This window comes from Mya arenaria, chromosome 9 (genome assembly GCF_026914265.1).
Source record: "Mya arenaria isolate MELC-2E11 chromosome 9, ASM2691426v1".
NCBI classification, from domain to species: domain Eukaryota; kingdom Metazoa; phylum Mollusca; class Bivalvia; order Myida; family Myidae; genus Mya; species Mya arenaria.
The window spans coordinates 49802170-49826759 of record NC_069130.1 but is presented as its reverse complement, the minus strand read 5'-3'; the positions used below and the strand labels follow the sequence as shown (position 1 = coordinate 49826759).

The following is a 24590-nucleotide window of genomic DNA, read 5'->3' as shown; positions in this document are numbered from 1 at the left end:
AACACAACTCTAAACTTCGTTAGAACGAGATGTCTGCATCTTGCTGACGACAAAATTGTGTTAACAACTATGTTAGCCATGTTAACGCATGTTGTTTGTACAAGCCTTTACTTGGAAACGCATTGTTTTGCGAGACTAAATCATAATAAGTTACATATATATCTGGTGGTATTTAATATATTTTATTTTCGTATTCGGGTCACCGATGATGCTTGTTTGCTTTCGATAATTGTCAAGCTGACAAGCTTTGCACCGCCCTTCTGATCGCCTGCTCATTCTGTTAATGGCATTGTTAACGAAAACAGTTGAAGGTATTGTTTTGAAAAAAATATCACTTAATAGCTGTTATATATGGTCCAACCCACTCCATAATTAGTAAAATTAATGGTAAAAGTTATCATAATGACATAGAACAGAACAGAACATTTATTTACCAGAAGATCATAGAGCAATGTGGCCGAATTTCATACAAAATGGCGACAAGTACAAACATGTGTACATATTCATACATATGTATGCACTTTCATGCACTACAGAAAAAATATAACATACCAAAAATTACAATAATCAAAATTATAACAATACATATGAACGACATATTAGGTCATTATATCTTTTATTTGCATATACATATACATAAACACATACATGTACACATATACACACACACATACTTATGTCGGATATAATGCAATATTTCTAAGTTCGAAAAGCTTGTTTGTAAACATACTCAGATTTTTTTTTAAATAGTTTCAGTTTCATTTTCTATATTGATCAACTCAACTACTTTATACATACTAGGATGTTGTATATAATACCTAGATATATATCTCACTCTTAGTTCATTAAACAATGTCCATTCTAGAAGAACGTGGTATTCATCGTCTAGTAAGGAACAAGCAGTATACGATCATATAGTTGTGTCAATTATTGCGATCTATTCCATAAGCCCGTCCAATGCTTAATCTATGTGAAGCTAGTCGCAGTTTGAAAGCCAACATTCTAAATTTATTAATATTTATTATGTTGAGATATGGTTAAAATCCTTACACATTTTTGTAAACCTAACCCTACTGGAAATGTCTAATCTACTTTTTCAATATTGAATGAAACTATCTTTTAACCTTTGTTTCACACGACACAAAATATCTTAACCTTTCTAATATTTGATTAAACAAGGCATCATATAAACCTTAACTACAAAGTAGGTCTTTAATAAGTGAACACCAATTTGGTTTGTTAGGATGCTGGTCCATATCTGTTTTCGGCATGTTATAAACCTTTTTATAATACTTACTTACATTACTATGCAGCAGTAAAAACCAGTATCTAATTATACGCATGTATCTAATTGTCTTAAAACTAAGCCTTGCTTACTCTCCATAAATAAAGTCATTTTGTGTCGTTCTTTTTACACCGAGAAGACGTTTACAGAATTGTAAATGAACCCGTTCAAATTGATTGCCTTAAGCAAATCGCAAACCTCCCCTGCATGATTTAAATAGGCGCAACAAGTGTGCCAAATAAATCAAGTCTATGTTTAACTAATATGCTAGTAAATTTATAAAGATATTTATTCATTTTAAATATAGCTTTTAGTGCTTGACCAGCTAATGTTGTTTGAGCATCAGAAAACGATCCTCCACTGCTAAGCACAATGCCAAGGTACAGAAACTTATTCGTAAGTTCTATTTCAACATTGCTGTGATACAACTTAATATCCCTTCTTAATCGTCCAACCTTATGAAATATCATGACTTTAGTTTCATTAGTATTTACTACGAGCTTCCATATAATATTCAAACAATTGTAGTTAATTTTCAGAATTTGCAACTATTACTATATCATCAGCATATACAATAAGAAATACTTTAAACATATCAACACCTATGCCATCTAGGCCTTTGTGTATTAAGCATCTTCTAAATAATTTAAAAACATTGAAAATAGGAAGGGCGACAAGTCTTCGCCTTGCCGTAAACCTAACATACAGTCAAACCCTTCTAATAGCATATTCTTATGTTTAACTTTCGATTTGACAGTTTCATACATTGATTTACCTATATTTAATATCTTAAATCTAATTCCATGTTTAATTAGTTTGTACCAAAGATTTTCTCTAACAATATAAATGTATTAAAAAGCTTTTTGTGTAGTCTATGAAAGCATAATATAAAAATTTACCTTTGTTCAATATATGATAAATAATACCATGTAAAAACAAAAATGTTGTCAACAGTTCACATATCTGACCTGAAACAATAGAAAGAAACAAAGACTTTACCTTACAGAGTATGCAGCTGTCTTTAAGCAATATGTTTTGACAATAAAAATAAAAATAGAGAAAACCTTCAGGAAGAAGTCAACAATTTAACGTCTTAAATGTAGCTTGTCACAAATTAAGTAAACACTATTTCAGTTAAAGACTTAACCCTGTCTCGACTTACCATATAACCGCCAAAATAAAATGACAGTTTTACTGTTATCAGATACTTATCAAAATGATCCTTCTTAAGCGTGTTATAGTACACATATATGGATTAAGAAAAACAATTGACGCCTTTTAATCGTTATTCTAGTTTGCCATAGATTTACCAGATTTAGGATGAACCCCTGTTCTGAAAATGTACAGAATGAACCAGTAAGCATTTTCTATAATGTACCTATTTATCCTCAAAACTGGGGAGCTGCACTCGGAAAACAATGACAATACCTTTCATTGAACAAACAAGGTATCGGATGAGATTTGGACGCCTAGTAGGAAGGTGCATTGTTTTCACGAGATATTTTAATACAGACATGATTTTCATCTAAAACGAGCGTCATCGTAAACAAGCAATTGCTCTTCATTCGGTGCATAATGTTGTTTTTAAAAACTATCGTTGTATCATAAAGAAAACACACAAACTATGAACTAGGAAACCTGGACGCACCTGACGTTGCTGCCCTTGTAACCATATGTTCAGAGTTTTACCCTATAATGATTACCGCTTAATGGCTTTATGCATATGGACACATATTGTTTATAGTGATAGATTTTTGTCAGAAATTTAATTTATTATTTATAAATTGTTTGATTTATTACATAGTACATTGAATGGGGGACTGATTATATTGCTCAAGCTATAGACAAATGATGAAAACACTACGGGCGTTTGAAAATGTCCAGTCGAAAATTGACAACCAGATAAAATACAGGATCTGTAGTATTTCTTAGTTTGAAGGCCTAGTTTAAGGAATGCTTGGCATGACAATCCCCTGTTGTGCATCTCCTGCTAATTGCACTGTTGTTACAGTAGGGGCCAGTTTCCTGTTTAATTGTTTATTGGTTCAAGGCCATTTGGGGTCCATTTCTATAATAAAACCTCCAAAACTGCACAGCAGGATATTCAGATCGGATATCTGATAATACCATTAAGCAATTAGATAAAGATCAGTACACAGAGGTTGTGCACTTTTGTTGTTGTTGTTGTTTTGTTTTTGTTTTATGTTGTTGTTGTTTTTGTTTTTTGGGGTTTTTTTGTGTTGTTGTTGTTCTTGTTGTTGTTTTGTTTTTTGTGTGTGTTTTTTTGTGTTGTTGTTGTTGTGTTTTTTTGGGGGGGTCACGTATAGAAGGATTAAACAAGGCCTTTAAGCAAGAATTGACATGATTCCGCGAATGGTCAAAACATAAATTGATTTTGTATTAGGACAATCCACGCTTTCAGCCCGTGAATAGTGAGATGTATTGACACACAAATCCCATTCCTGCCTATTAGATAGCGCTTTCTATCTGATGGGAATTGTTCATTTGACCGTTAGTTGTATTCAGACAAAGCTTTGTATAGATTTATATTACAGACGGTCAGTATTGAACGATCCAAGATCATATATCGTCGGTTGTGGGCTTCTTGGCTTGTCCACTACTGCGGATCCATAGGCGCGCACCCGAAGCAAACCCCCCTAAAGTCATCCAATATAGAAGATAAAGGTAATACGATACACCCAAAATGCACCATTTCGGACAATAAATAGTCAAATTGTTATTCAGCGAGTACCCCCCCCCCCCCCGTCTGCCAACACTTTAAACAGTCTTAGAAGGCGGATGTCATGTTAACCAAACTTTTGTTTGACGTCACTCGGCAGCCCACGGGCGACTCTGTGCGTCACCGGGGGCCGCCCATTCGGTTACAATGTAAATCTATATGCGCTTAGTAAGATACTTCATTGACCATTTAGAGAGCTGGGACCGTTTCCGTTCGTTTTAGAAAGCGGAAGTTATATTAACCAGTATTTTGTTTTAACGTCACTCGGCCGCTGTTGGGCGTCACTTAGACCGCCCAAAGGGTAACATTGGGAAAATACGCGCGCCTAATACGATACTTTCCAGACTGATTAGAGAGAAGGGCTAACAGTGGGAACCATTATGCGACTCGTTCGACTTTTACCGTCCGTGTAGAGAGCTGGGACAAACATTTTTCGTCTTAAAAGGTGGATGTCATGCGAACTATAATTTTGTTGAACGTCCAAAGGTCGCCCATGGACGTCCCTTGGCGACACCGTGGACCGCCTGGTGATTGGCTATTAATGGGAACATTTGTGAACCTCGCTCGACCCTTTATCGGCCCAGTAGAGAGCTGGGACATGGCCCGTTCGTCACAGACGGTGGGTGTCATGTTTACCATACATTTGTTGGACGTCGCAAGATCGCCTATGGGCGTCCTTGTGCATCACCGGGTGTCACTAACTGAGTTACAATTTGAAACATCGTGCGCAATGTTCAATTTTTCGAGAGAATAGAGAGCTGGTCTTAAGGCGAATGCCATGTTAGCCAGACTTTTGTTTGATGTCGCTAGGCTGCCAAATGACTGCCTGTGCGTCACCGGGGGTCGCCCGCCCACTGGCTAACTGTTAAAAACTGTGTGCGCCTCGTTCGACCCTTTCCCGACCGAGTAGAGAGATTGGACCGTTCCCGTTCGAAGTCGGATGTCATGTTAATTAGACTTACAACCTGTTACAAGTTTATTTACAATTATAGCGTTCTGTAACATTTTTCATCCTTATCAATTTATTGCGAATGTCTCCGTGGCCTATTGATTAAACATCCGCCTACAGAGCGGGAGGTGGGTTCGTTTCCTGGCCGCGTCATACCAAAAGACGTTAAAAGTAGGTACAAGTAGCTCCATTGCCCGGGGCTCGGCATTTAAAGCTGTTCTCTCACAGCTTACCATTTTTACAACCTTTTTTATTTTTTGCCTTGGAAAGGCCAATTTTTTGCGTAGATATCTGCAAACCAATGATAAAAGATTGCTGACAAGAATCAGATCTAAGATTTTCATATCTCCTTTCGAAAATTAATGTTTTATGGCTTAACCCGTTACTAACTAAGAAAATGCATAAAACATCATTTTTTGAACTTAAATATAAAAATCTGCGATATAATTTTTGTCAGCAGTCTTATCTAACTGGTTTCCATGGATTTTCGCATAATTTGGCTCGTTCCAAGACAAAAAATAAAAAAAAATGTCGAAACGTTTATTCTGTGAGAGGGCAGCTTTAAAGGGTAGTGCTTGGAAAAGGGGTGTACTCAGTACTGGTTTAACTCAGGAAAGTTGTACCCCGTGTATCGGTGCTTTACACCGAGCACGTAAAAGAACCAAGGGGTCTCTTCGAAAAAGAACTAGGGTATAGCACCCGGACATCCTTGTATCCAACCTTGTATTCGCCGTGCTGTCCCTTCAGCAAATAAACAAAGGACCCGGTTGGAAATAAGTGCTTGCACTTTCACGGGTTATCCTTGATCGCAAGGTGTAACAAATACATACATACATACATACAAGAGAGTTTCATTTAAGAATCACTGTTTTGAAAACGCTTTGGTTTATTAAGCAGTATATAATGAAAATTGGGTGTTCCCACAATCATAGATCATGGATTGAAAACTCCCCCAATATCGGTGAAACGATAAGAAATAGTTATTTATTCACAATCCTGGTACTGTAGGTCCGTGCCACAATGACAAAAAACTTTATGTACTGTAACGATTGTTTTCAAACGCTGTAAACTGTTGACTGTCACTGCTTGTTTAGAAAAAAATAAATAAATTGTTGTGTGCTACTATTTTGACACCTATTTCCTCAAATTTATGTAAACATTTTGATGCTCTGAGGATAAGGTACTCTTTTTTAAATGATAACCTACATCGCTTATATTGATTTATTCTATCTCTGAATCTATGCTGTTGAACTAGAAATCAGAATCAATCACGTCGCATATGTGTCTTATAAATATTCGGACATATTCGGATAAATTTAGGAAATACTCACATAAACATGCTCTTGCTCAATTATTAAAAATGCAACAATATCTGGTTTTTATCTGATTCATGAGGGATACAGCCAGGCCCTATTGTAAGGCCTGTCCTTTCTCGATGTTTGTTTTGTGATATCCAGTAAAAATTAATCTTGGGAGGAGAAGTACGCCCTGTGTCGGTATCGATCCTATGACCGCTGGAACACAAGCACAGCCCTCCAACTGAATGAGCTTACCCAGTTTCTGGTTGGTACAAGGATTTTGAAAATTAGCTGGTTGTTGGTTAAAACAATTTGGCAATTTAAAGTTTCTTCCCCCAGGTAGCCACAATAAATTAATGCGCATTTATGGTAGTCCACCTAAATGGCCATCAACGAGTCTTTTGACGATTTTTTACAATGGCAGACTCACGACGTCCACCATCCCAGCAAAAAGTAGGGAACGGTCCTTGCACAGAGAATCCTCGTGGCCACAATTTTGAAATTATCTCCGTAATAGATTCAAATTTCTCTGAAAATATCATTGCCTACTATTAAACACATATTTATCTATGTCATTATGCCAAAAAAACATGTTCAGATAACATCGAACACTTACTTATGTCGATTGTTTATCAAGTATCCCGATAGCTGTAAATCTGGGACTAATCTGACAGGTTGTGTACATGTATAACGGTCTCCGTGACCCAGAATATATTTATGTGAAAATAACTACTCTTATAATGACAAATTCAATCCTGTTTAGATAACTGTTGGGTATATATTGTACAATTTTTTCATTATTATTGAACATTGATGCATAATATTACTATTTAGTCTTTCGCCGGTTGTTAAATGGCAGAGAGTTGTAGCGTTACAGGGATACATAAGAATGTCAAAATAATAAAAAAAGTATGCATGATCACTCATTATTGTAGCTAGTATTAAAATTAGGGAACTTTTTTATCATTTGGATATTCGTTTATTTCCCTGAACGCCACAAGTAGACTGATTCATACCAATGTAAAACATATTTTTCAATTGTGACTCCACAATATTTAACACTGCATTGTTAAATAAAAACACAAAAGTAACAAATAATATATTTTGAGCCAATATTTTTCTCTTATTATACTTACTGTTTCATGAAACAAAAATTCTGATTGATCTGTCAACAAAGCATTGCCATATTTGAACTACCTAGCAGGTGCCCGTTACCTTTCCGCTCAATATACTTAGCGCAGGGATCTGTCATTCTTGGCTTAAGGAAAACAACAGGTGGGATATGGATGTGCAGAGTCACCAAAACAATAATTGTAAAAGACTGGAGCGGCTATTTGTATGGACTATGCACCAGAATAACTTATATTTGCCCCTGTTAAATTTCATGGGAGAGGTCCCAACATCTGGGCTTTGTTCAAAATTTATCCTAATTCTATCAAGCAAAATGAAATCCCTATTCTTACCAACTCACACTTCATTTAATTGTTCATATTTACAGCATAAATATTTACAGTTAAAACGCTGTTGAATCTGTCTGAATGTTTAAATTACTCTATTAATGTGTCACAACTAAAAATGAAAAAACATGTACTTACAAAAACAACTTTGCAAAAAGTGATTCAAAACAAAAATAATAATTACAAATTTCCCTGTTTAAATGACACTTGCTCCTCTGACTTACTCATCTGAGCTTACCAAGTATGTGCTGGTGTCTGAATTCAGTGAATTAAAAACAATAATTATAATTAAAAATTTCCCTATGACCCTTGCTCATCTGAGGTTACCAGACGTGCTCAGGTGTCTGAATGCAGTGCTTTTAACTTTCATTTAAGGTACAAGCATGGGGAACCAGCTGACAGGCATAGCTCCCTCGCAGATTTTGCCTGTGGAGCACTATCTCACAGACACACCAGAGGCAGAGTTTGACATCAGGTATATAATACCATGTAACAGGAGTAGAAACTCTTTATTTTAAAGCTGCGCTCTCACAGATTGATAGTTTTGACCCTTTTAAAAAAATGTCTCAGCTGATGGTTGTAAACCACTAAAATCTCACTGGGCTACACTGTCAATTAGGTTAAATAAGATAACACAGAATAAACCTGATCTCAATTATGTGGAAAACTGCAAAAAAAGTAAAAATTCTTGAAGCATTAGTAATGCTTTTAGCCATATAACATCAATTTTCGAATGTAAATATGAAAAATGTGATCTGCTCTATGTCAGCAGTCTTATTCATGTACACTTATTCACTGACAATTAGGTCTGGTGGATATCCCATTTTATGGACCTTAGAACGTTAAAAATTTGAATATCTGGTAATAAGTTTATGTGTTTCATAACATGGGATAATGATAATACTAATATCATCAATCTGAAAGTGTTTGATTATATGCTTTTACCAATAATCCTAAATTTAAAATCAAAGAAGTTGTGTATTTTGTCGAAAAACTATTTTCACTAATTGACGTCACTTACATTAGTTATTTTCAGATTGTTTATTAAAACATATGTCACAACTTGAATAACATCATGTCCTCTTTTTGTACTAGATATTGTTACCAAAAATAGCATTTTAGCAGATGAATACCACCTCCTATGGTATGTCACCCAACAGCCTCTAAACCAATGAAAAAGTTTATACAGAACACATAATTATTTACTGTATGGATTTCACATTATATTTCAGTCTTGGTAGCACCCGTTTTTTCAAAGTTGCGCGTGCTAAGACTAAAGAAGGCCTGACTGTGGTTAAAGTGTTTGTGATACATGACCCTTCCCTACCTTTGTCCAGCTACAAAACAAGGCTTGAGGGTAAGCATTGGTATTTCATCAATACCCATTTTGGCTTGGAAAAATGTTGCATTTGTCCAAACTTCACATGGTATTATTCATTTAAGCTTTCATATATTACAGTGGTCGAAATTTACACAAGCCTGCAAGCCCTACACTGGTAAAATGTAGGGCTTGTTAAAAGTCTAAATTTTATATAGCAGGGCTTGTTAAAAATATTGATGCCAAGCAATAGTATACGAATTCTGGCTTGTTCATCTAATAGTCTAATTTCGATGACTGGTATTAATGATAATTTTGCTTTTATTTTTCATTTCAGAGATTTGTGCAACCCTTCAGGGTACTTCCAATTGTATTCCATTCCAAAAGGCAGTGGTAAGAGTCGTATTATACCCCTTTGAAAACAATTACATAAAAAGGCTTGCAAATGTTAGGAAGGTGGGTCAGTCTGTTGGTACCAGTACACCAGGTCTTGCCCACACAATAGCTTAAAATTGATTTGACCTTTGACCTTGAAACTTTGGTGGTTAAATGCCCTTGACCAGTCGATACCCCCTATTGTTTTTAGGTTAGTACATGTAGGCCAAATGTCATTCAAAGTCATGGTTTACTGTGTCAAAAGTCTTGATATGTTATATTATACAAAGTTTCATGAAAGTCAAATTTACCATTATTTTAATCTCATTTGGCTTAATTTACATTGTACACTGTCAATGTTTTTTAATTGTACAGTATTCCATTTTTACAGCAACAAGACAAAGCAGCGTTGCTGTATCGGCAATATGTTAAAGACAGTTTGTATGATCGTATCAGCACCCGACCTTTCCTTATTCCCATAGAGAAGAAATGGATCGCCTGTCAGCTATTGTGTGCTCTAAACCAGTGCCATAAACTCAAGGTGAGAGAATTTTCTTAGGATTTGTAGCTTCTGACAAACCTTGGACATAACTCAAAAGCTGTAAAGATCTTCACATGAAACTTGTTACAAATGCTCATACATACATGTTAAGCAAAGTCCATAACTCTGGTTAAACCTTGGACATAACTCAAACACTGTTAAAATTTTCACATGAAACTTGTTACGAATGCTCATACATAAAGCAAAATCCATAAAACTGGTTAACCCTTGGACATAACTCAAGCGCTGTTAAAATTTTCACATGAAACTTGTTACAAATGTATGGCGTACGATTAGGGTCTTTATTGCTGTTGCAGCATCATGCTAATGTAAAATAAGCCGATGCTGCATCGGCATAGCCCATTCAGCATCTGCAGAGCATCATGCTGCATCTGCAAAATAATAACTGATGCTCAATTATTATTTTGCCAATGCAGCATGATGCTCTGCCAATGCTGCTTCAGCCTGCCGATGCTGCATGGGCTTTGCCGATGCAGCATCAGCTTATTTTACATTAGCGCGTACGAAAGGGTCTTTATTGTTTTTGAGCATGATGCTCAATTATTATTTTGCAGATGCCGCATGATACTCTGCCGATTCTGCTTCAGCCTGCCGATGGTGCATGGGCTTTGCCCATGCAGCACCGGCTTATTTTACATTAGCATGATGCTGCATCGGCAATAAAGACCCTAATCTTACGTCATACAAATGCTCAAACATAAAGCAAAGTCCATAAAACTGGCTAAACCTTGGACATAACTCAAACACTGTTAAAATTTTCACATGAAACTTGTTACAAATGCTCATACATACATGTTAAGCAAAGTCCATAAAACTGGCTAAACCTTGGACAAAACTCAAAAGCTGTTAAAATTTTCACATGAAACTTGTTACAAATGCTCATACATATAGCAAAGCAAATTCTTTTTGGTGTTTGGAAAGTAGTGGGCTTAAACACATATGGAAAAATTCATCATTAAAAGAAAAATCTCTTTGTTATAATGTGTTTTTGAACATTTTTTTGTATAAAAAAAGAGTAGAAATTAGTCCAGTGTGATTCAATAACTAGAAGTTACAGTCATCGAAATTAGACTTTTGGATGAACATTCGAATTCTTATACTATTGCTTGGCATCAATTTTTTGAACAAGCCCTGCTATATAAAAATCAGAATTTCAGCAAGCCCAGAAAGCATTTTACCAGTGCAGGGCTTGTGGGCTTGTGTTTATTTCGATCACTCAAGGTAGAGAATAGGACATAAGCTTCGATATGTTTGTTGTTTATGTTATTGTCCCTCAAACCAGGTATGCCATGGTGACATCAAGTCTGAGAATGTGATGATCACTGGATGGAACTGGTTGCTGCTGACCGACTTTGCCAGCTTCAAACCCACCTATCTTCCTGATGTAAGTTGTACAGCATTTAAAGGTAGACTGCAACAACCTTATGAAAGAATACTTTTGCATCACTTTTCTGTACAAAGTAATCATCAAGAACAAATTTAAATTAAATATCGACATGTGCATTACATACCCAAGTACAGTCGAACCCCATTGGCTCAAACTGGCTTGGATCGATTTCCTCGTTGGGTCAAACTGGATGAAATGGACCGACATTGTTCTATTTAATGTCTAAATTACCGCTTGGCTCGATTTTCCCGAGACTCAAGGTATTTTTGTCAGTCGCTTGGAGTTCAAGTCAATGGGGTTTGACTGTATGTAAATAGGAGATGTGTTGGTGACCTCATATTAATATGGCATCATTTAAAATGACTTTACAAGTAGAGGGAGATATAAACCCCTAAAACATAACTGGCAAAATGTTTTGATTGCAAAATACAAAAAGATCACATTGTAATACAGAAAAAATGAAAATATCCATTTCAAAATTTGGTTAAAATTCTGTTTTGGCAGTGATCACCTTGGGTAGCGGGAGCACTTGAAAACATCAAATTCAAATTTTGGTTAAGATTATGTCATTATGTATGTGTTTTGGCAGTGATCATCTTGGGTAGCGGGAGCGCTGATCACTTCATTAGAATTTTGTTTCGATATGTTATGGGAGTGGACTACAACATTTATACAATTTACATTCCATTCAGGACAATCCGTCAGATTTCTCCTACTTCTTTGACACTTCTCGGCGGCGCACCTGCTACATTGCCCCGGAGCGGTTTGTTGACAGTGGTACGAAGAACTCAGATACTGGTAACCAAGGCAACAATGTTGATCTCACAGCATCGGGAGAAGTAAAGACAGGGGAGCTAACTCCTGCCATGGATATCTTCTCTGCAGGGTAAGAGAGAGTTATATCCCATTGTTTTTATATGTTTTAGAAGTAGATTAAACATACACCCAACTGATTATGGTAAAGAGGATAGTTGTTTATTTCAGTGTGAGATTGCATATATATCAACCATTGAGCACAAAAGCTATATTTCACTAGCGGCATAAACATAAGTGAACTTATTACTCCTGGTGTTCACGTGGTGAAATTTACCTTGATTTTATACTTCCAAAATTATATGTAAACCAAACATCATTTTAATAATTACTAGGTTTAAATTGTGTACCAGCGCTGAACACTTTTTGGTTTGATATCGGATATTAGACCGTCTCCGTGGCCTAGTGGATAAGCGTCCGCCTACGGAGCGGGAGGTCGTGGGTTCGATCCCTGGCCGCGTCATACCAAAAGACGTTAAAAGTAGCTCCCTTGCCTGGCGCTGGCATTTAAAGGGTAGTGCTTGGAAAAGTGGTGTACTCAGTACTGGTTTAACCCAGGAAAGTTGTACCCCGTGTATCGGTGCTTTACACCAAGCACGTAAAAGAACCAAGGGGTCTCTTCGAAAAAGAGCTAGGGTCTCGCACCTGGACTTCCTTGTATCCCACCACTGTCTGTCTCTTCAGCGTGCTGTCCCTTCAGCAAAAACAAAGGACCCCGTTGGAAATAAGTGCTTGCACTTTTATGGGTTATCCTTGATCGCAAGGTCTAAAGAAATACATACATACATGATTTATTTACTCTGCAGGTGTGTGATATCAGAGCTGTTCACTGACGGGACTCCCCCATTTGACCTTTCTCAGCTGCTGGCATACAGAAACAGGGAATACAGCCCCTGGAAAGTCCTCGAGAAAATTGATGACCAAAATGTTCGGGTATGGTCAACTTTAAAGCTGCACTCTCACAGATTGACAGTTTTTTTTATTTTTTGTCTTGGAATAAGCCAATCTTTAAGTAAATGTCTGGAAACTATGATTTAAGACTGCTGACAAAAGATCAGATGGCACTTTTTATTTTCGAAAATTAATGTTTAATGGCTAAAAGTGTTACTAATGAATTTTTTGGCATAAAACATAATCTTTTTAAAGTAATTAAGAAAAGTGTGATCTGATCTTTTGTCAGTAGTTTTTTTTTACCAGTGTTCAGACAGTTAGTCAAAAATTTGTTTAATCCAAGACAAAACATAAAAAAAGTTGTCAAAAAGGTCTTACACTCACTTTTCACTGAAATTCCTGTCTCAGTTGCTTGCAAAAAACCCCGGAAGTACGGCACCTGGAAACATGGATGACCAAAGTGGCTGGGTATGTTGGTCTTTAAGGACACACACTCTGCGCTGATTGACATTCCTTTGGATGCTTTATAGTCAACCATTAGATTCACATGTTGGGTTGTTACATTGTATTCAGCAATTAGGAATTATATGATGACAATCTGAATTAAATGTATTATCATCTTAATATATCTCATTCAGAAGATATTTCTGTGGATGTATTTTAATCCAATATTTCAAAATTATTATAAAAATTGTTTTCAATTAAAATAATAATCAATTTGAGATCATTATGTATGAGGTATCTGATGAAAAAATGGTGTCATATTTTGATGCCTGGTCATCTCATTTAATTTCGGTATTATATAAAAGGGCACACAATATCGGTTGAGAGAAGACGACATCTAGAAATGTGGCAGTTGCCTGCTGTATAGGTCAACAAAGAATCTGAATCCTTGATTATTACAGTATAGTTGCAAATAAATCTTGACCTCTCCTCAGGACCTTGTTCGCCACATGATGCAGAAGGAGCCAAGTCACCGACTGTCAGCGGAGGAATACTTGATCCAACAGCGGCTGAAAACATTTCCGGACTACTTTTACACATTCCTCAAACTCTACATACAGAGATTTGCCTCCACACCCATTATGCCGCCAGATGAGAAGATCTTCAAGTAAGATCTGAGAGCATTTACTATTTATATCATTTTTGCAAACTTATGCATAAGCCTCCATAACTTGTACAGAAACAATGAATAAGAAAATGCAAATCTTACATTTTTCACTAAGATACATGTAGCTAATGGAATCTTTGATTGGTCATCAACAATAATGTTATATGTATGTTATATGTTAAAGCTGCACTCTCACAGATTAACTGTTTTAACAACTTTTTTTTGTCTTGGAATAAACCAAATCTTGTGTAAAAGTCTGAAAACCGGTGATTTAAGACTGCTTAATAGCAGTTTTTAATATTTGCATTCTAAAAACAGATTCACAAACAGATTGCAGCTTTAATGTTTTTGTTCTATGTTTACATTGATTGGGTTGATTCTATTGCAGAGTAAACAGAGATATGGTCTTAATCAAGGAAAATCTGAAAATTGATCCTGCCCACCCTGAGAACAACAGTGCATTGGTCCTCATTATTTCATTGGTTGGTTCCAGTTCTCGGCAGGCAACTGTAAGTCCTTGTTTGTATGAATGCTGTCTTTCTGTTATGATATTCACAAGTTTATATGTGAATGTCTGTTTCATATACAGTGAAAATTCTGTGTCAGATTTTTAATGAGAGAATTGCTCTCTTTTGTCCAAAATTAATGAGAGAATTTTAATTTTAGCTTTAATAAGAAATGGATAATGCAATGATAGATCAATGCTGAACAGTAATGTAATTCATGATGATATCAATAATTCATAAAGGTAAAGGTAGACCATAGTCGACAGCAATGCTGTAATCCATAATCCCAAGATGCTGTAATTTGATATAAAAAAAGGCAAAAAGGCACAAACTACACAAACTGTGAGCGAGCGCGAGAATATCTCAGTATTATGTATTTTTCAATGCAAATAATACAATTTTTAAGCAAGAAATCACGTAAATGGCTCTCTAAGATTAGCTCTGCATACATAGCAGCTCTCATACTGTCTTATTGTTGAGCTTGCTTTTATAGCCATGCTGTAGGGTGTCCACCTACAAAAGAATTTGATCCCATCAAGATAATGTAGACATACCTGTGCAGTGCCATAAAAAGACTTTAACATGAGCTAGTTTTACATCATTCACTAAAGAATACTGATTTAACTGAAATCTCTCTTCATATTTTAATTTCAAATTTTTGAGTGACACTTTGAAATGTATTTTTACTCTCAAGTTTTGTACATGAAGATAAACTGTTCACTGTTTCATTTCCAGTACTGCAATGCCAAGCTGGTGGCCCTCAACCTGATGACAGAATTTTCCAAGTATGTCACAGCGGACATAATCCTTGACAGACTTCTGCCATATGTAGTGAGTAACTTCATTGATGGTGTACATGTTGAGTAAAGTGTGTAAAGTGTTTGTTTATTATAGTGTCACCCCTCTCAGTTAAGGGCCAGCCCGTTGGGCTTATGAGACACCTACATTCGTGAACATCTTTACCCCGATTCCTTATCCCAAATGCCAGGCGCCTGGCAGGAAGGCAATCGGTACCCCTCGATTTAACTAGCTGCTGGGTCGGCAACCGGCCATGTCAGAACAAGCCCCTTGTGAGACTCGAACCTTCGACCTCCCGCTCCGTTGGCGGACGCCTTAACCACAAGGCCACGGAGACGGTCATGTTGATGTTCTGATGATCCATTATAATCCATTATAATCGAAAACTGATTGGTTGCTCCTGAAATCGGCGACTATGACTCAAATGTATTTGGTCTTAATCAATTAGCGATTTAACTGGCGAATTGTTTTTCTTCTTTCCCCCAAGTCTCGTTATTTGCTTTCAGTAAAACTTTCCCCTTTGAGTTCATTTATACATTCGGATGTGCTCAGTTGTTATCGTTGACTCAACAAAAACATTTAATAACCTCAAACATACACGTATGATACACAGAATTCAATGTTTTCATTCTGTCTTGTGTACTGTTTAAGTTTTCAAGCTGTTAGTAAATTGCTAATTCATAAATTAATGCACTAGTACACCATCAAATACCATTGATAATGCTGCTGACACATTCGCTAATTGACTCATCCTCTGCTGTTCTGAAAGGACGTGTGACAATGATAGGTGTGACTCTTGGATATATTTGAGAATACTTCTGAATATATTGGGGCATGTGGCTATGGCTCTGAAGCCCCTGTAGTGTGTATAAAACAGATTATAAATGCAAAGATTCCTGGAAGGCTTGAGTTTATTGAACTATTTTTCTCCAGATTCACATGTCGAAGGACAAAGAGGCGAGGGTCCGGGCTGAGATGTTACACTGTATCACACGCTGCCTCAAAGACATCCAGAATGTACCAAAAAGGTCAGGATTTAAATTTATGTTTTTTTCTTACCATACAGGTTACTTATTATTATCTGATTTTAGTGAAAATGGTTTAAGGCCTTACCAATTGTTTCTATGTCTAGTGTCAGTGGACTAATAGGTGTTTTGGCTTTCTGATAGAAAAAATACACATTTTATATGATCAACGATCTTACCAAATATTTTTCATTTCCTTTTGTTATATTTCTGACTACAGAACATAAGTGTAAATTACATGCTTCATACTTTGTATTAGAATTCTTAGCATTTGATATCAGAAAATGAGATTGGTCTAGATTGGACTAAGGAGATTTATGTCAGCAATTATAAGTCATCATAATCCTATAATGTATATTATTATCAATTATGCTAATGAGCCATTATGTTATGTTCCAGTGATGTGAATGTTTTCCAGGAGTACATCTTCTCCAATTTGGTGAGTTTTCTGATTTCTAGAATATCTATAAGGTATTCATTTTTTGTGTCCTCACATTTTAGGATTATTCTGTGCCATTTGTCATTAAACAAAATCTCAAAATGGCAGATTTCTGTTTCTTTTGCTAAATTAAAAACTTAACATTGATGTCAAAGACAATAACATTTGTTTTCACTGGCATTCTTTTTCTTTGGCAGATTCAGTTTCTAAAACACTGAATTTAAAATACTAAATAGAAGTAGATGTAGTACATTGTAGAAACCATTACCCACTGGTAAAAAAAATCACATATAAAGTTATTGAAGTTGACATTTTTGTTAATCATTTAAACTTATTTCTGATGTTATCTTTATACTTTGCAATCAAAACATTTTACCTGTAATATTTTTGTGGTTTATTTTTCCCTCTCCTCGTAAAGTCATTTCAAATGATACGAGGTCACCAACACATCTCAAATTCACATGCTTGAGAATCTTATACTGAAAATAACCTCTTTGTCTTAATCCCGGTATTTTCAGTCCCACTTGGTACATGACTCCTCTACAGTTGTGAGGGCAGCATTTGCCGAGAACATCGCCCAGCTGGCAGAGTCCGCTCTCAGGTAAAGCCCTCTTTCACAAGTTTGTTCTCAGTTGCCTGACCAAATCTCTGAAAGGGACCTGATACAACTTGAATAAGCTTACATACCTTAAATCTTTGAGTATAGGACACACTTTCCCCCCCCAGAATTCTTATAAATAAAATGCCTGCATCTTATATATATAGTATTAGACGTTTTGACGTTTTTTCCAAAGTCTGAAATATGTTTGTTTAAATTTCACTTCAAAGGACACTACTCACATCGATTGACTCTGACTCTGTACAGCATTTGTGAGAGTATGATATTAACCTGATTGCCCCCATATTACTCACCAAGTAAAGATTAGATTAAATATTTGAATGGAAGTAGAGAAACTTGACTTAAAAGAGCTTTCTGATATTTGTTATTAAAACATTGCTGATATGTATCCCTATACAGAGTGTTAGAGATGATGCAGCTGGGAGATATTGATGACCAGAATGTCAAAGACGAGGCTGCCAACTTTGTAAGTTTGTCTTTAGCTTGTCTGTGCAACGAAAATGAAGTCGAGGTATTGTCTTACTTGTCACAGGAATGGTGTTATTTTGCAAAAAACTTGTGGCTTGGCTATCCGTTTTGGGAGGAAAGAAGTTGTGGTATTGTACAAGTCTTGGTGTCTTTGTCTGCATTGTTGGGCAAAAACTTGAATCTTGGCCTTAACTCCGGAACTTTTCAACATATTTTAATGGAAACTTGGCACTGAGATAATAAGCACGTGTATATTCAGTGTAACAATAGATTTTGCCACATTCCCTGCAGCGTTGTGGTCCGCGTTGTAATGGCGGTAGTACAGGCTAGCATCATGGCTGTAAAATTAATCATGGACTAAGGTAATATAAGCAATGTATGTTAGATACAAAAAATGCATATGATTGTATTTATACCAAAAATATATATCCAGCTTCATAAAAGCAAAATACAAAATAACATATTCTCGACAAAAAGTAAGGGGCATATGATTGATTTTCTGTAGTGTTAAGCGATAAAACTTGTAATCCTCTACCTACTACATTTCTGGTAAGGGGTGCAACTCTTCTGCGCCAATTTAGCGATTAATTTCAAAGGGTGTTTAGCAAGCTTGAACATTTTACGCAGCAACTTGATTTTGAAGACACAGTATCTTGTGAAGCAATACATTCCATACTAATTGTTGATGTATGATTGTTTGCAAATCCAGTCCACCTATGACCAGGAACTGCACGCCTTACAGGAGATAATTCAGGAGATAGTTGTTGCCTTGCTGAACGACCTGGACAACTCAGTGAAACGCTCACTTCTTGATAACAACGGTATCACCAGACTCTGTGTGTTCTTTGGTAGACAGAAAGGTAAGATTAGATGTTATGTTAACTAGTGATGCTAGTTAGCTTGATTGTTTGGTTAAGTGTAAAATCTTAAACTGTGACTGTAACTCAAAAACCATTCACAAGTAATTTAAAGCACATTTTACAAGGCCCAAAAAAATAAAATAGTTTGGTTAGGATTAGGTTTCTTCTTTTTTTAATAGGCTTTATATAATATCGTTATTGCCATCATTGGAGAATGGTGTTAAAGATATTTTCTGTATTAAGCTTTAAAGGTTTTAAACTACATATTAAAACACACACTTAATTAATTTTTGTAATATAAAAAAAAAAAATTCTTACCGACTATAAAAATGGTAGGGTCAGCTCCTATTTAGTAGGTAGGCTCGGGTAAATGGAACCAAATGTAATTTTATTTTTTTGCGCGAGTGAAAATTTGCTTATGTGCAAGCAAGGCCAATATCACTGACTTTAATAGTTGTTGAGTTATCTTTGATATTTATGGAGGAAAGCGTCATGTGTCTGCCATGCTCTTGTCTTTACCAATGGGCCTTCCTTAAATATGCTAATTAAAGTGCATTCATTAATTATTATTGTTTTGTGTGTATGATATGAACTGTTGTTTCTTTCCAGCAAATGATGTCCTCCTGTCTCACATGATTACATTCCTCAATGATAAGGTATGGTGATGTATGAAGCTCGGCTTAAAAATCTGGGTTTTGATATTATTATTTTTTAATCAGGCTTGTACAATCTTTAAACACAATGCATTTGTTATATAAGTCCCGTCTTTTTGGCATACATGTTTCTTGAGTTATAAATGTCTTTGATCAGCATTGATGTACAGACTAGTGTTGGCATCTGTATTGTGTGATGTATTTGTATTTACTTTCCAGGCTGACTGGCACTTAAGAGCAGCGTTCTTTGACAACATTGTCGGGATAGCAGCCTACGTTGGCTGGCAGAGCTCCGAAATCATCAAACCTCTTATAGAACAGGTAATTAGAAATAAAAAAAATCGATTTATCAACTTTTTCTAAAATATGTTCATTTCAGTTTTTAGCTCTACTGGCCAAAGGCATGTGTACGTAGTATGTGCGTCCGTGCGTCTGTAAAGAATTGCTTGTGAACACGATACAGTCTTCAGTTTTGATTGTATCTCGTAACTTGTAACTTGTACAGTATTTAGATATCCATTAGAGCTCGGTTTCTATCGAAAACCAGCCAGATCCCCCCATGCATGCCTAGATTATGGGCCTTGAAAGTATCCCTGCATCTGTAAACACGATACAGTCTTTAGTTTAAATTGTATCTCGATGAAACTTGTACAATATTTAGATATCCATTAGAGCTCGGTTTCTTTCAAAAACCAGCCTAGGTTACTAGCCTTATTTAGTTATAAACTTAATATATAAGTATGTCTCTTATTTCATATGAAGACAAATGTTTTTGCATATATATATCTTTACATCTGTTGGTCTGACTGGCCAACACAAATTTGTGTCTTGCTTATCTCCAAAATTGTGTCAGCCAGTGTGATAAAACTTAACAGTTTTAGAAATTAGCAAATAAATCTTATATTAATTAGGTATTGAATTAGTTTATTTCCATTCAAGAACCTGTCCGAAGCAAGGAAATACATAGTCACACTGAGGTCTAGGTAGCCAGGAGTCCCTAACAGAGCTTGGCTTTTGATAGAAACAATAGGATTAAATTTGGATTTAAATATGATTTCTTTACGAACTAATTGTCTCACAGGGTTTGTCAGTACATTGCCTACCACAGTTATGGCAATGTTCCTCTTTTCAGCTTATTTCCTTTTTTTGGTTACAATTTTTTTTAATTAAAATTGATGCCTTTTACCTGATCTGTATAAAAAAATATTTTTGTATCAAACGTGACGGGGATACACTTATTTTGTGCTAGTTTCCCCTTTTTGCAAATTTGCGTTGGCATCCTTGCCACCGTAGTATAGATTGTCTAAAGTCATTGACAGTGATGAATCGGGGAAAATGAAACAATTTTCTTGAAATAAGAGTTCAAAAATGTGTCTCTTCTATTTGCAGGGCTTGTCAGACCCGGAGGAGTACATTGTCCACCGTAGTCTTGGTTGTATCAAGTCACTGACAGAGTTGGGCTTGCTGCAGAAGCAGATGCTGCACTATTTCATCAAGATTGTCATCCCACTTCTGGCCCACCCTGTAGGTTTATTTCATCATGATTGTAATCCCACTTCTGGCCCACCCTGTAGGTTTATTTCATCATGATTGTCATCCCACTTCTGGCCCACCCTATAGATGGCTTTTTTGCAGGAATGAAATACATGGAGCATTTCACGCTTGAATTGTGTGCAGAATTAAAAATACTTAAACATAAACCTTTATTCATGAAGTTTTTGTTTGGTTTTTAGAATTTAATCTGGAAAGAGATGTATGTGTTGAGAGTTTAATTGTCATTTTATTTCAAAACAAAGACACTTTTAGAGGATGAATTTCTCAATATTTTTTTGTGTAGATTTCATGATTAACAATAACACCATTTGTATGTCCCTTTACAGGGTATCTGGGTTCGACAAGGCAGTGCAGGGTTTATATCAGCCGTGGCGGGCAAGCTTAACATTGCCGATATACACTGTAACATGCTACCTAACCTTCAGCCTTTCCTCACCTCAAGTATTATACAGATTGAAAAAGAGGTAAAATCAGGGAAGATAATATTTTGAAGCTACCTTAATAAGCAGTTTTATGTGGGAAAAAATGATTATGAAAGCCTTGGTGTCGTGGTGTCATGGTTTGCCTGCAAAAACTTTAACCAGTTTGTTAAAACTGTTCAAAAGATTGACATGAAACTTAGTACTAATGTTACCTGTGATAATATTCATTGTGTGTCAAGGTCCATAACTGTTGCTTTATTGATGTTATGCCCCTTCATGGACTGAAACTTGAGACTATCATTGGCAACCACTTGCATTGTTCAGGTACTAAATTAACTTTTAATGTAAATGTTGATCACTGTAGATCTTTTAGGACCCACCAGTCATTTAATATTTGTGCGTTTTTAGCTATTAAATACACCATTACAATCTTTTATTTATAATTTATATGTTCCATATATTCATTTTTTAGTTGGTAGTTGAAGGTTTATCACTCAAATTTTTTGTTTGTTATACATGTTATGTATTGATTTTAAATGCGAGTATTACTTTAAAATTTACCATTTCATATATCATGTTTGATAGTGATATCAGATAACTAGGTTGTGAGTTGTTGGTTGGATTCCTAAGCATTTTATTTTGTTAAGTATAATGTCTTTGTTTTATCAGGTGCTGTTATTGAACTCCCTGCAAGACCCCATACCTCGACAGGTGTTCGACTACATCCTACGGTCAACGCATGTCGAGAGAATTTTCAACACATTGAAGGTAATATTTGTAGAAAAAAATGTATTTGTTTTTAAACTATTTCTATATTTTAAGAAACTAACAAGTTGCAGCTTTGGGCCAGTATTCAATATTGATCTTATCTTTTACCTTAGACATGTCTTTAAGTGATTCCATTTAGCCTATTGGTCAGCTAAATATACAGGCCAATCAAAACAATCTAAGTTTCTAAGCTTAAATTCAAGTTCAATCTAAGTAACTTATTGAATACAGCCCCTAGGGCCATATTCAATATAATACTTATCCTTAGAAATCCTTTACTGAATCCATTTACGCCATTGGCCAGTTATATTTACAGTCCAATCAAAAGACTTGGATTCTAATCTGAAAAATAAGTTCAGTCTAAGGTGGTTTTTGAATACAGCCTCTGATCATTTCCTTAATATAATTGCTTTGTGAATCCTCTGTTTTTTTTATTGTGTGTGTTTTTATGTTGATTTTAAATTGTTGATCTTACGTTGTCATCATAAAATGAATTAAAATGTCGTATTAATTTTATGCTACATGAATTATATGTACATGTATGTTTTTATTTCTTCTTCTAATAGAGCCGTAACTCCATACGAGAACTGAGCAGGCAAAACACCACACCCCCGTACTGTGAGATGGATGAAACCATGTCTCAGGTCAGGGAAATAACCCTAACTTTAAATGTTTGAATATTCTTGTAAAATAACGAAAAGAAAACTCAAACCAAAAGTTCCCAGCACAAAACACACCCAAAACATACTCTCTATTTTCTGCCAAAAGTACACCATAAGTCATGCTTTATATAATCATGCTCCAGTCTGTTTCTTAGGTAAAAAAATCAGTATGGTAGTCCATTATGAGAGGCCATGTAAAAGTTACCTTGGTGAGGCTCAAACCCACATTCTGGTCTGTGAGAGGTGGACATCTTACCCATTGAAAACATGTCTTTTTAATTAATTCTGCCCACAAATTGTGTTCACAATAGAGGAAAACTTTTTACATTTGTACTGATGAGACAATTAACTTGTATGTCTTACTTATCTAGCTATGGTATTTTTTTATAGAAAAAAGGTAAAAATGAACTGGAACCAATGTTGTAATTGACCATCATTCCATGGAAGGTCATTGTTGAATATAAAGAGAGAGGTGTGAGCTTGAATGGACATTTAGTTTGTTGTTTATCGTTCCAGATATTCAAGAGGCTGTCATTCCTGGGCTGTGTGGAGAGCCATGAAGATAAACTACTGGCAATGAAGGACTTTATCCTTAAACTCCACAGGGCCAGGGCAGGGTAGGTACCATCCTTTAACTACACAGGGCTAGGAACCATCCTTAAACTCCACTAGGGTAGGGAACATACTGTCCTTTAACTCCACAGGGTGTATTTTCCAACACAATTTCGTGCTCACTTTATGCTGTTTTTGTATTTCCCCAGAAACACGGACATGAATAGTCATTCCGAAACAAAGCCAGGACAACTAGACATCCGTCTGCTGGCTGGATCAACCAGAAGGCATGCTGACCTTTACAAGCCCAAGGACACCAAGGGTGATTCCAATAGCTCACCTAACTCGTAAGTGGGATCTTATCTGATTTAACAAAAATGACCTTTGGTTGGTGTGTATGTTTACAACACCACCTGACAAGGCCCTATGTCGGACTTAGTGAGAGTATCATTCTTGTGATTTTGTTTGGCAAAAAGCACAGAAAGGATGTTTACCTAGTAAGAGTTACTCCTGATTCTTTTACTTGCATCAGTGTATAGCACTGGCACACAGGAAGGTGTCTTACTGCTCTCTGAATTCATAGGTGTGACGCTAAGAGTAACATAATTATATACTTACAGAAAGTGATTTCTTTTTTTTTCTTATACATAAATAATGAATTTAGTGAGAGCTGTAAAATTATGTACCTTACATGTGGTTCCAGTCCAATCTAAAAATCAAATGCTAGTGCATGTGGGAAAGGTGGAAACAAGGCTTGCTGTTTATTATTGCATACCTAAGACACTTAAAGTGACACTCTAATTTAAAATCAATACATACACATGTATAAAAAACATAAATTTTGACCATTACTAAGTAATGCATTTATGGAAAATTTTAATTACTGATACCAAGATTGTAACCACGTATTTAATAGCTGAAAACGCACAAATATTAAATGACTGGTGAGTCCTAAAAGATTTACAGTGATCAAGTATCAACTCGTTAGGTAGAATTATTGTGTTTTATGCACCTTTCTTTTAAATTAAACAATCTTTCTTTCATAAGAACCATTGTTTTTGATATTTAATCATCCTTT

The 24590-nt window shown here is 35.8% G+C and overlaps 1 protein-coding gene across 1 annotated transcript in view; it reads left to right on the top strand.

The window, feature by feature from the left end:
- Nucleotides 1–6070: 6070 nt before the first annotated feature.
- The window catches only part of LOC128203388 (phosphoinositide 3-kinase regulatory subunit 4-like), a 30187-nt gene continuing 11667 nt past the window's right edge, over nt 6071–24590 (top strand). Inside the window, exons 1-24 of the mRNA XM_052904793.1 lie at nt 6071–6154; nt 8105–8204; nt 8962–9086; nt 9385–9440; nt 9814–9963; nt 11267–11368; nt 12064–12257; nt 12991–13117; nt 14014–14186; nt 14575–14695; nt 15428–15523; nt 16424–16518; nt 16915–16954; nt 17473–17555; nt 17973–18039; nt 18751–18901; nt 19511–19557; nt 19774–19875; nt 20944–21078; nt 21435–21572; nt 22200–22298; nt 22865–22942; nt 23477–23577; nt 23722–23859. Coding sequence (XP_052760753.1) covers nt 8113–8204; nt 8962–9086; nt 9385–9440; nt 9814–9963; nt 11267–11368; nt 12064–12257; nt 12991–13117; nt 14014–14186; nt 14575–14695; nt 15428–15523; nt 16424–16518; nt 16915–16954; nt 17473–17555; nt 17973–18039; nt 18751–18901; nt 19511–19557; nt 19774–19875; nt 20944–21078; nt 21435–21572; nt 22200–22298; nt 22865–22942; nt 23477–23577; nt 23722–23859 — 2510 coding nt within the window. The 5' untranslated portion in view covers nt 6071–6154; nt 8105–8112. The remainder of the gene's footprint in view (nt 6155–8104; nt 8205–8961; nt 9087–9384; nt 9441–9813; nt 9964–11266; nt 11369–12063; nt 12258–12990; nt 13118–14013; nt 14187–14574; nt 14696–15427; nt 15524–16423; nt 16519–16914; nt 16955–17472; nt 17556–17972; nt 18040–18750; nt 18902–19510; nt 19558–19773; nt 19876–20943; nt 21079–21434; nt 21573–22199; nt 22299–22864; nt 22943–23476; nt 23578–23721; nt 23860–24590) is intronic.